The sequence below is a fragment of the Chamaea fasciata genome, unplaced genomic scaffold, assembly GCF_029207755.1.
Source record: "Chamaea fasciata isolate MVZ Bird 193981 ecotype frontalis unplaced genomic scaffold, bChaFas1.0.hap1 SCAF_3, whole genome shotgun sequence".
Classification (NCBI taxonomy): domain Eukaryota; kingdom Metazoa; phylum Chordata; class Aves; order Passeriformes; family Sylviidae; genus Chamaea; species Chamaea fasciata.
In genome coordinates this window covers 57,300,844-57,313,072 of record NW_027094088.1, presented here as the reverse complement: position 1 = coordinate 57,313,072, position 12,229 = coordinate 57,300,844, and the positions used below count along the sequence as shown (strand labels likewise).

Genomic DNA, 12,229 nt, shown 5'->3' with positions numbered 1-12,229 from the left:
GTCACATGGCTAGTTCACCTCCCTCTAAATAAGTCTCCTTCTATGTAATTACTGTTCCCGAAACAAAATGGACAAAGTAAAAGCATGGTTTCTTATACAGAGAGATTTACTTCAGTAAAGTACATATTACATCTATTTTCCTACACTCACGTGGGGAGCATTAAGCTCATGCTGTTCTGATCTTACACAAGCATGTACTTAAAACTGTGGGTGCTTAGTATTAGGTGGAACTCACTTTGCTCTTGAGTATCGTAAGGACTTACTAGTTGTGGTGCAAGTTTTATCCCTAATGACCTTTTGATTTACTGAACAGAAATACATACCTGCCTGAGGATCAGACACCTGACAGTCATCTCCTTCAGTTTTAGACAGGACACACGCAGCAGCAGTATACCAGTCAAATGCATATGAACACTCATGCTCGGCCATCAAGATTGGAGCACTTTCTAGATCACCTGGTATCGCAAAAGCAACATATTATACACACAGACAGCCAGGCTGCCAACAGGAACTAGGAATCTACATCTAAGAAACTAATTTCTCCTCAAAAGCAGACCAAGACAACCGCTAAAGTACCTGTAACTGTTGGAAATGGAACCAAAATTATTTTTCACAAAATCTTTGCATCCTCCTCCCCAGAATAAAAGTTTACCCCAGATGTAAAGATGCAGGGCTCAATCTGCTCCTGAGAACTATCACAATATTTGAAAAAATGTCTACTTTGATATACAAAATTAGTGGTTTACTACAAAGCAATAGCTGTATTAGCAAATAGTGCATAATCTGATCTTAACAGTCAGCACATTTGGAAGTTTCAAATTCCTCAGGCTGAGGTAGAGGAACACAGGTTTTCTATTTTCCTGAGAGACAGCTAACTAGCAGGCTATTATAATCAACATGAACAATATTAACTTCCGCAAATGTTTCTCCCTTTCATAAACTTCCAGCAGTTTAGATATAAACCATATTTATTGGAAAAGAAGGCTAAAGTATCTGATTTCAGTTCAGAACTATTCTTTCCAATCGAGACAATCTAGAGAAAGAAAGTGCTTTGTATAGCTTCCAGATATTTGTGGAGTTTTAAACACTTAAGCATACTTTGTGTTTGGAAGAATCTTTCAAGAGACTTATTTCAAGAGTTTTTAAAGAGTACTTGCATAAAAGGCAAACAGAACTAAATACCTGCAATTACATTGCCATCATCCTAGTAGACAAACCCCAATGCTTCAAGCTTTCACATAGAAAGAGATGGAAGACAAAAGCACATGCTAATATTTAACACTCATGTCTGGGTTTATTAGGTGACCTTCAGTTTTTAACAGGATCAATGAACAGGGTGTGGATGTTCTCACCTGGTCTGCATATTAGAGTGATGACTGTTTGGATTTTTTCTTTTTCTTTAGAAGGACAGCTGTCTCCATTTGAATAGATAAGTTGAATATTTTCTCCAACCTTTTTTGGAGAAGATACAAATGTTCCAAGATTCTTACTGTTGTTTTGCTTATCTGTAATGACAGTAAATACAGAACTTTTGTTTCTCTGAAAAGAAGTGAAGCTTCTGTTAGATACTAAGACTTTCCACTTGACTAGTTAATGAGAAAACATCATTAGGAGCTTGATTTTACCTTGCCAAACCATGCTACAAAGCCTATGGTTCTTTAGTTAGAAAAAGCTGCTTGCATTCTTTCTTTAAGCATCTCTGAGATCACAAGAGAAACATACTCCTAACTTCTGTTTCCTCAAATAAATGAAGGCACTCAGGACAACCAAACCCATTTGCACAGGAAGTGCCAAGCCTATGGAGGCTTAAAGAAACAATGAACCAAAAAAACTCCAGAAACACCACCAACAAAAACCCCTGACTCACCTACAGAGCAAATAGCAGCACCATCTGGACAGTTGAAAGCTCCTCCTCTTTTCCACACTTGATGGCAGACATTGATGTAGTAATGTTTCCTTCCTACCTCTGAAAAGCTACTGTCCACAGCTTCCCAGTTCTGGGCTGACTCTGAAATATAAAGGGTTGTTAAGAACAAGTCATGTGGCCAAATTGTTTCAGCATCTCCATGCCAAAATGCCTTTTATTACAGAGTACCTGATACTTGTGTGATGACCTCTCTTTCAGAGCATCCCCCAGCACACAAAAGCCCCAGTTTCAGCTCTATTCCCCCACCAGCTGAGACTACCACCTGCATCTGTCCCATGAAGCCATAGCTGCCAAATCCTCCTTTTTTTGGATGGGTCCAAAGGTAACCCCTTTGCACAAACCACTTGGTGGAAGCTGCTGAGCCATGGTGGATCCTGACTGGCACATGTCGCCCAGAGAGATGGTGGATGCCCCCTCCCTGGAAGTGTTCAAGGCCAGGCTGGATGGGGCTTTGAGCAAACTGATCTAATGGAAGGTGTGCCTGCCCACGATAGAGGAGTCAGGCTAGATGACCTTTAATAGTCCCTTCCAACCCACACTGTGATTCTGTGACTTAAAACCACTCATGATGGCAGCAACGAAGGCAGCCATGGACATGGCAACTTTCATAAGGCTCTCAGTCTGTTTGGAATGAGGGAAGCAAACACCAGCATCCCAGAAATTTACTAATAACAAAAGCTGACTAACATTCAGCTAAAGAATTGCACTGGAGATGGCATGCAAACTCAGGACTGTGAAAGTAACTGAGAGCTAGTTTCTATTGCCATACCTGAACTGCGGATAAGAGGTGACAAGTCATAGTGCTTTCGCTTATCAGTAACTCTGCAAAGGAGATCTTTTCTCTCTTTAACACATGCGTATTTTGTATCCCAAGTGAAAAAATAGGTGCAGTCAACTTCACCGGTGAATACTGGAGTTCCTCTACCATCATTACCTTAACGTGGAAAACAGATGAACAGATATAAGGTTTCTAGTGGGGGAACAGGAAAAAAGCAAGGAGACATGAAGACTAGCTATAGGCAAGGAAGACAAAAAGTCCTTTTGCTGCAGAAGACTTGTGTTTCTGGTGTTTTACCATTGGCTAAGAAAAAAAAGCTTTTTTATGCTTCCATCTTCTCAATCGTCAGTGTAAATTTAGACTAGCAGTACTACTACACAGCACATCCTGCCAGCCATCAAAATCACTGCTCAACATAGCAATATTTATTTCTTGGGCTAGCTATGGCTCAAAGCAAGCATTCATTTGAGCATAAGGTCTACTAGCAAGCACGGGAGCCAAACCCTGAGCAGAGCTGTCACAGCCTGTTAAACTCACCTGCTGTTTCATTGCACTCGAAGTTTATGACAGTCATTCTCTGAAAGCCGGAACTACAGGCAGCCCCATTCGGATAAATTAAAGTGAGATCCCCATCAGAGTACCTGAGTAAGAAGTCAGTTTTAGATAGAAATGGGGGGTCAGACAATCACACAGTGTTCTTCACATAACAGAAGTCACATTCTTGATCATTTATTAATTGTCTCACTCCAAGAGAAAACAAATGCTAGTTCAACATCAATACTGACATTTCTACAGCAACAAAGGCTTGCATCCACTGATTTTTCTGACCACTTTTCATTAATTTCTATAGAGATGAAACAATGCTCTAAAGGTCCCCTGGTTATGGTGGGATATCTATTCCCACTAGTTTATTGTGTGGCTGTTTCTGCAAGAGGAGGAAGCCAGACTTCCTGGAAGATCACTGCAATGAACCTGTCACAGACAAAATGGAAGACTGTATCTACATGAATTAATCTCTGCCTTACAATCTCATGCAAACTATTGTCCCTATACGCCACTTGGGAATCAGCTTCTTCTGACACTGCTTTACATGTAAAATGGAGGTCAACAGGCAGTGCAGCACAAACAAAGTCAGTGGAAGTCTCTCTGTCTAGACAATGGCCTCTGCCAACTTCCCTGGCTCCTCTGTTTGCTAACGCTATCCTGGTAATACTACTACAACTTTTCTAACAAAAAAGTGAGCAAAAACGCTTGCATTTTGTATCAATTGTTGATTATGTGGCAAGTAAGTAAGCATCAAAGCAGGAAACAAAGACCAATCAGACCAGTTGGCAGGGTTAAAGAGCATTTACACACCTTAGGGTTTGGTTTGCAAATCTTCCTGCCACTTTTTGCTGGTTATTTGAACGTTTTACTTGGCAAGATGAAATGTATCCTATATCATCCTTGCAGTTACCTGCAGTGGTTTCCCCACATACATTCAAGTAATAGAAATACTCCTCTTTGTCATCTTTGGCTGAATATGGTGTGACATATTCTGAATGAATAAAAAACAAAAAAGTGTTTTAACACACATCAGGACATACATGAAACTCCAAACACCAACAGAGAACATTTTTTTCTGTCCCTAAATAAGGAAATGCAAAACTGGCTAGTAAAAACCACAAAAAACAAAACAGAAATACTGAGCTTACCTGAAAATTGATGAAGAGGACTTAAATCAATGGAGATATCATGCTGCTCATTAGTCAGACGACAGTTCTTACTCTCCAGGTAATCCCTATGACAGGCATACTCAGTAACCCACTCAATTTCATACCGGCAATTTGTTTTAGCCGTAAGTTTGGGACCTGCACTCTAAACCAGAAGTGAACAGAATTTAAATTATAAGTAGACTTACTTGAAATATAATCTTTAAAGCAACAGTATCACATTCCTTTAAGATCAGTAACAACTACTTCACCTGTAAATTACTTAAAATGCAAACATTGTTTCTGGCCTTGAACCTGTAAAGGGACAACCAAATTCACCAATATAAGAGACAACACACTCCTGGGGAAATTGTATTCAAGTTCTTGTTATTTCTTCAGTTCTAGAAGACTTTAAGAGTATATCTAGAATCTCACACTCTTCACAAACTACAAGCTAGGAATACTTACACTCTCTTCAGGTCTTAATAAAAATGAAAGATAATGCACGCAAAAGTTAAAGACCAACCAGTTAACGCAAAGTGAAATATTGATGTTACCTCTTCTCCCCTCTTTGATGGGCAAACAAAAGTGATTGTCACTGCTGGATTGTGGCCTAGGCAGAAGCCTGGCCTTTCTTCATCACGCTTGTATTCTCTCTCATAACTCAATACAAGCCTAGAAATAGAAAACAACAAACCAAAAAGACAAGTAAGACACCACACTATACAGAAGAAGGATATTCTTGAAATGCTCAATCTTTGCTAGATACTCAGGCAGAACATACCAAGGTAGCCCTGCTCCTGAAAGCAACTTTTATGGACATCCCCATTTCTCCAATCTTAGAGTTAATTTTAAAAAAATTAAAATAGTCCCAGCAAAATTACTTAATACAATATCTACCGGTACCCTACTTAAGACAATGCTGAATGCCTTGTGACTCATATTGCAGCAAGAATTTAGCTGATAATCACAGCAACATGGGATAATTGCAGTTTTGCTCTCAAAACTACTGCTGGAGAACAGATGTGGCAAATGTTTTTGCAACTTTTGAAAGCAAGAACCACTGAGGTTTTGCCACATTCCTGTACTTTATCAGCTCTCTACATATAAACTCTTTCCATTCTGCCCCCAGAATTAACAGCAAAATGAAATCATGAGCAAATTGCCAGGACGAAGGTAACTGGGTCAGATCAGGTAAACAGAAGTAGGAGAATAAAACATGTAATTATCTGACAGGGAGAGACAAATAGGAAGATGACTTGGATGAGAGAACAGGAAGATCACAACTTCCAGCTAAGCATTATTATTCTATGCAGTTTAACAGGCATAAGACAACAGCTCCCAGGGCAGTGATATTCTGGCTTCAGATGAGCCACACCTCTAGCTGGCCTCTCTGTACCTCAGGACACAGATATCCAATCACCTTACTCCTCCTCAGGCCACCCTAGTCTGATAGAACACAGACAGTGAATATTCCTGAAGCACCAAAGAGCTCTTCAATCCTAGCAGGGGTAAGCTTGCTTGCCTAGCACTTTCCTAGAATACTAATAGTTGCACTTCAGTATGATAATAAGCTTATGCTTCCTCAGAGGTAAGCAACTGCCTTGGTACAGAACACCTCAGTCGCTTGTTTCATGCTGGGGATAAGACCTGCAACAAAGGACTAACAACTTCATTTGTAAACTGAAATAAAATCTTCAACTTCACCACAGACAGGTCAGATCCTCCCTGTTATTAATTTATTCTGCTTGTTTTCTTCAGCTGGCATCTGAAATAACAAGAGTTCTGCAGAAATCAGCGTAGGTGCTATCGGGTGCTATCGATGCTACACACAAGGCAAGCAAGCTCAGATGATCTGAAGCTCAGAAATATCAGCATGTTAAGTTCCCTGAACCACAAGAGTTTGTTTGGGTGGCGTTTTAACATGATTTTTTGTTTGTTTATGGTTTTCTTTTGTTGGTGTTAGAGTTTCTGGTGGTGAGGTGGTTTGTAGGGGGCTTTTTGGTTGATTCATTCTTTTTTTGTTTGGGGGGTGTTTTCCTGGTTTGGGTTTGTTGTTTTTTTTTACACTTAAAACACAAAAGGCAGTAAACAGAAGTGTCATCAAGAATAGTTTCTTGTAATTCCAGCTCTACCACCACAAGGAACACTAAGTCTATTTCTTCTGTTAAGAACTCATTAATGCAAAACAAAACAAACAAAAAAAACCCCCAAACCCACAGAAGGCAACATCTGGTCCTATTCTCAACTTCTAAATTACTTCTGGGGAGCAGAGTGAGCCAAAAGCAGCGCACAAACCCACAGTGAGCCAAATGCATTTACCCTGTGTGCCTCAGACAGGAGACAGACAGGATCAAATCTTATTCCACTGCTTGTGGGCCGAGAGCACCAATCCCCCTTGCTTCTAAGAGTTCTGCAATTCTGTAAAAAGGAGTCTCTCACAACAAAGGAGAAAATTTGATCTGTTATAGCAGTACCACAGAACGCCTGACAGACTGCTCTGACAGTATTTTTTAATAGTTTTCTGCTAATGCTTCAACACTGAAGAGGGATTAATGTTAAGTTTTAGGAGACTCATCTATTACCCAGAGGACCGTTTCCAGGCCAGATGACTGAAGTGTCCACAGAAGTATTACCACAAAAATCACATACCTGTCTTTGTCTTGAAGTTTCAGCTGCTCCTTTGGACGGCCAACATCATATGCCAGACCATTGTGTAACAAGCAAGCAGCACTGCCAGCAGGGCACTTTCTGGTCTCTCCACTTGAACTTCCTGGTTATAGCACACAGAAAAGAAGTTATAGGACTCAGTTTCTAAGCCCTGCTCTACCTGAAGTATCTTGCCATTCTATCTCTTGCTTCTTCTAAAAATAGTTCTAAAAAACGGGCTACATTAGAATGTGAAACTGACAAGACAAAACTTGGAGTGCTTGTGGTAATTTATGCTGCTTTAGCTGGGGACAGCAAATTCATCCCTCCTGATGAAGCAGCTGCTTCGAGTTGCTAGTGCAGCTGCTGGACACATAGGGTTTTGAAAGCTTCTGAAAGTGTGCCAAGTACTTTTTTTTTTTTTTCCCCCACAACCAAGTAACCTCTCCTTGCAGGGAAGGTCTTTTTCCCTTTGTTTCTTATTAACCATCTAATTCAAAGCTGTCAGCAAAAAGTTTTATACTAGTGAGATGTTTAAAAGAATAGACCTCTCACTAAAACTACAAGTATTAAACCCTTAACAGGGGCACAAAACACATATTTAACTGCAGAGTAAAAATCGCAGTGGGAGTATACAGCTAAATTAACCTTTTCAGTGAGTTTTGACTACATAATTTTGCTGGTTTAATTCCTTATACATATAGCTCTCAACTGAGAGGAAAGTGCTAGCTATGCACCAGTACTTAGGCAAGCACCCAAACAGTATTTTAGATGCACCTCAGGACATTCATCAGGAACTGGGCAACAACCTGGAGTCCAAAGGAATAAATTTAGAGCACATGACGCCCTGTGACAACAATGTGGGTCCTATTTGGCAGCAAACAAACACAGATACAAGACAAGCTGCACTCTCTCCCACTCAGAAAATGTGACTTAAACTGTACTAACAGTGCTTGTGTATCCAGAAGGGGCAGATCTCTGAACATCTCAATACTTGGGAGGGTAGAGAGTTTGAAATAATTATCTAAGTCTTGAAATACTGATCTTTGGACATAGGACAACTTTAATGGAGATAATAGCAAAGAACCACACTACGAGAAATTCAGACATGGACACGTGACACAAGGAACAATTCAAACCTATGTCCCTGCAGACATTTATGAACAAGGAATCATCATCAGAATCATCCACCAAGTACTGTCCTGAAACTTGGATGAGCGGATTCAAGTCATGTTTCTTGAAATCTCTATCAAACACATAGCAAGGAACCTAGAAGAACAACAAAAAAATTACATGCAAACCATGCTACAAAAGTAAGGGGAAGTTATGAACAGGCATATATGAAGCCCAGTTAGTATGTGGAAAAGTTTTTTTTTTACTTCTGGAAGCTCAAAGCTAGACATGCTGATTAAAAGGAGGCATCCAAAGTCAGACTCTTTTGCTCCAGCTTTTAGAAGAGTTTTACTATAAACAACCACCCAATGCACAGAAAAGGTTCAAGACTTATTTAAAATTCTCAGCCCCACCAACTTTCAACATTTATGCTTTACATACCTATGAAAAACATAGGTTTATGGAGGTTGTTCAGATTAGTTTGGGGTGGGGGCAGGCAATTAGAGTAAAATAGTCATGTATGTGAAGAGTAACTTCAGCATGGATAGTACATAGATTATTACCTCTTTCACAGGTTTAAACAAGTCTTTCTTGCAAGCCACAAAGGTCCTCCATTCAAAATAGTGCACACACTCTGTTGATGTTACAAATTCAGGGGTACCCTATTTAAGTAAGAAAAAATAATGCTTTGAAAAATAGACTGGTTTTATTTTACATCTGTAGACATTAGGAAGTTTATTCAAGAGATTAAGAAAAACAGGACACAGCACAGAACAAGGGCATACAGTTTCTCAATGGCACCTGTTAACAGCAAGATTGTTATATAACAGCTTTGTTGAGCAACTCAGGAAGATGCAGGATGCCAAATCCTTAGTCTGCATATGCACCAATACTCAACATGTGCCAGTCCTAATATGCAGTAACTATATTCCTTTTACAAGTGCTCACTATGCCAGCTGATAATGACAGAAGCACCAGTCATATCTGCTTACTAGAAAGGAAGACACTGACAGAAATGCATATAAATAGGTTGACACAGTGAGGCAATGCATGGTTTATCAGTTCCCTTTTGTCCTACAGAAACAACTGATTAGCAGCCACTTCTACTACACAGAAAGAATATCCCTGACTTTAGCTGCCTATTTTTATAGGCTCACGTTATATACATTTGTATATATTTCAAGATGGGGGTTCTACCAAGGTTCAGAACTGGATGTTGAACTGAATGTCTCAGTGAAAACACAGTTTTTTTACTTTACCCTCCATCACCTCAGCTAGAAGCAGTTTAGCATACTTAAACTGAGTCCCTCTCTCGTTTAACGCTGCCATAAAAGGGGATGAAACAAGTTGTTCCAGACACTATTACAAAATCCTTTTACTGTCACGAGAGGAACAGGTATTAGAACTGAGCTAACCAAAGAAGTCTGAAGATCACCATGATCTGATGTTACAGTTGAAGTTGAGCAATGATTTTTAATTTAGTTTAAAGAGTCATCTGCTGAAACAGAACGAGAAGCATTTAAGTCTCTGCTGCACTGGCACTTTGCTTGAATTGGCTGGATTTCCAAGAGGGGGTGTGCAATACCACTGCCAGTGCCAACAGCAGCACCAATAAATACTTCACCCAGATACACAAATATGTGAACCAACCACAGTCTGTACTGAGCTCTCGCATCTGTTAAGTGTGTGGAGGGTGTAACTCCAAAAGCACATTGAACTGAACTGCATGGACACAGGCCCCTAGAAACTTTTCAGGGATCTCCAATCATACTTCAATCACATGCTCACAAACAACTATTTCCGCAGAAGCACAGCTGGCTATATAAGCACTGTTAGTTCAACAATGTGCAGATCAAGCCTAAGGCTTCTGTTGTCAACTATGCTGCCCCATAACAGAGGTCAGTCATTTTCTTCAACACTGTTCTATTAAACATTCATGCCAGGTCCACAGCTAAGGCACAGCCAACAATTAAACAACAGCTCACACTGTTATGGTACCCTGTACACTGTTGACTCATTCCTCTGTATTAAGCTAATAAAATACTACAGTGGCAATCATGTAAAACCATTAAAGACAAAGAAGAGCCCATAACCAGAGCTAAGCTGCAGACCTGCAACAATTTTATACCAGGACTGAATTTTGAAAACCACAATAAATAATGACCTTAACAGCAAAAATACCTGGCTCTTTAAGCTACGAAGCTCAGTAATCAGTACATCCAAAAGCACAACAAGTCTCCTTAAAAAGCAAGTCAGAAGTACTTGTCATTTCCACTGAAGATAATAGCATATTATTTAGACTTACCAGTGTTTTCCCACACAGGAAGTTAATATTGCTTTGAATGTGGTGTTCACTGCCTTGCTGCAAGCAGTTATGTGTAGTGTTGAGCTCCAGAAGACTTTCAGAAACTTTTTGCAAGGCTAACTCACCTAGGGTTTAAAAATGAGAAGGGGGGAAAAGGGTGTTATAACACAACACCTTCATAGAAGCTCAACGGACAACATCTAGTTTCAACCACTGGGCAGAACAAGACATACCAATCCACTTGAAGACAATACAACTGAAGATCTTTGTGGATTTTCTGATTTGGAAGATCAGATCCAAGTTAAGATAGTGTTTTCCATCTCTAATCACACTTCTACTTTCTTAAAGGCTTTTAGCAAACACTTTTTAAAATGAAAGTAAAACAGCAGGTGCTACTACAAATTAGTCACCTCCTCAGGAACAAGGAAAGCTGTTACCAACTAGTGTTTCAGTCACAATTCACTCCTTCCTCCTACCAGCTTCTATTTATCAGTTTCTCAGCTTTTATACCTCTTATAATAATAGCATCAGCACAAGATGAGAGAGTCTATCATAGAATGATTTTGCTTAGAAGGGGCCCCTCTGCAATAAGCAGGGACATCAGCTAGATTCATTGCTCAGAGCCCTGCTCAGCCTGACCTTGAACATTTTTGGGATGGGGCATCTGCAACTCCTCTGGACAACTTGTTCCAGTGCCTCACTACCACCATTACAAAGAAATTTATTCCTTATATCTAGTCTGAATCTACCCTCTCTTTTGGTTTAAAATTATTACCTCTTGTCCTATAACTACAGGCCCTGCTAAGTCTGTCCTCATTTTTCTTATAAGCCTCCTTAAGCACTGGAATGCTGCAATAAGGTCTCCCTAGAGTCTTTTCTTCCCTAAGCTAACCAACCTCAACTCTCTCACTCTGTCTTCACAGGAGAGGTGCTCCAGCCCTGTGAACATTTTTGCAACCTTCCTCTGGACCTGCTCCAAAAGATCCATGTCCTTACTGTGCTGAGGACCCCAAAACTGGATGCAGTAGTCCAGGTGCAGTCTCACCAGAGGGAAAGGAGGGGCAGAATCATCTCCCTGGACCTGCTGGCCCCATTGCTTTTGATACAGCTGGTTTTCTGGGCTGCAGGTGCACATGGCTGGCTCCATTTAATCTTTAATCTACTTAATGAAGAACACACTGGTGCCCCTGCACTGGCACTGTCTGCAGACAAACCCGGCACAGATCCACTGCCTCAGTGCAAATCCCCTGCATCTCCCATCCCCTTCAGCACAGCTCACATGCTGCATGAAGAGTAGGGTCAGTGCTTTGTCACTGCACACTGTTCTACTCCCCAGCACCTAACATGAAGGGGAAAGGTGAAACATTTCAAGTCATGATGAGCACCAGCTCAGGCCACTGAAATGTTCCTACTCAAGTCCATTCTGGTTAATATTCAACACCAATCGCTTTTAGATCTTACATGCTAACTCCAGCCTGTTTTTTTTTTTTGCTGTTGTTTTTTTTTTGTTTGTTTTTTGGGTTTTTTTTGTTTGTTTGTTTGTTTTTTGAGAAGTAGATTTTAATTCTGCAACAAGTTTGGTTTGAACTACAGAAAATGCTATAAAGCGTGAACATGGATCCCCCTTTCCATTTTAGTTTATGTCTACACTAGGGAGAAAGCAAGTCAAATCTGTAATCATTGCAGATAGCAGCTTTGCACATAGGCCAAATGCTGTTTCATTTTAAAAAACACACCTGTAGGAACTTTTCCCAGCCTGTTACCTC

At 40.2% G+C, this 12,229-nt stretch overlaps 1 protein-coding gene across 1 annotated transcript in view; it reads right to left on the bottom strand.

Annotated features, from left to right (window-relative positions):
* IGF2R (insulin like growth factor 2 receptor) overlaps positions 1 to 12,229 on the bottom strand; it is a 57,031-nt gene that overhangs the window by 33,191 nt on the left and 11,611 nt on the right. Inside the window, exons 3-14 of the mRNA XM_066179116.1 lie at positions 10,464 to 10,588; positions 8,722 to 8,820; positions 8,185 to 8,314; positions 7,049 to 7,169; positions 4,954 to 5,071; positions 4,400 to 4,562; positions 4,062 to 4,242; positions 3,243 to 3,346; positions 2,697 to 2,861; positions 1,868 to 2,008; positions 1,353 to 1,505; positions 324 to 455 (exon numbers count right to left, since the gene is read on the bottom strand). Of these exons, the coding sequence (XP_066035213.1) occupies positions 324 to 455; positions 1,353 to 1,505; positions 1,868 to 2,008; positions 2,697 to 2,861; positions 3,243 to 3,346; positions 4,062 to 4,242; positions 4,400 to 4,562; positions 4,954 to 5,071; positions 7,049 to 7,169; positions 8,185 to 8,314; positions 8,722 to 8,820; positions 10,464 to 10,588 (1,632 nt within the window). The remainder of the gene's footprint in view (positions 1 to 323; positions 456 to 1,352; positions 1,506 to 1,867; positions 2,009 to 2,696; positions 2,862 to 3,242; positions 3,347 to 4,061; positions 4,243 to 4,399; positions 4,563 to 4,953; positions 5,072 to 7,048; positions 7,170 to 8,184; positions 8,315 to 8,721; positions 8,821 to 10,463; positions 10,589 to 12,229) is intronic.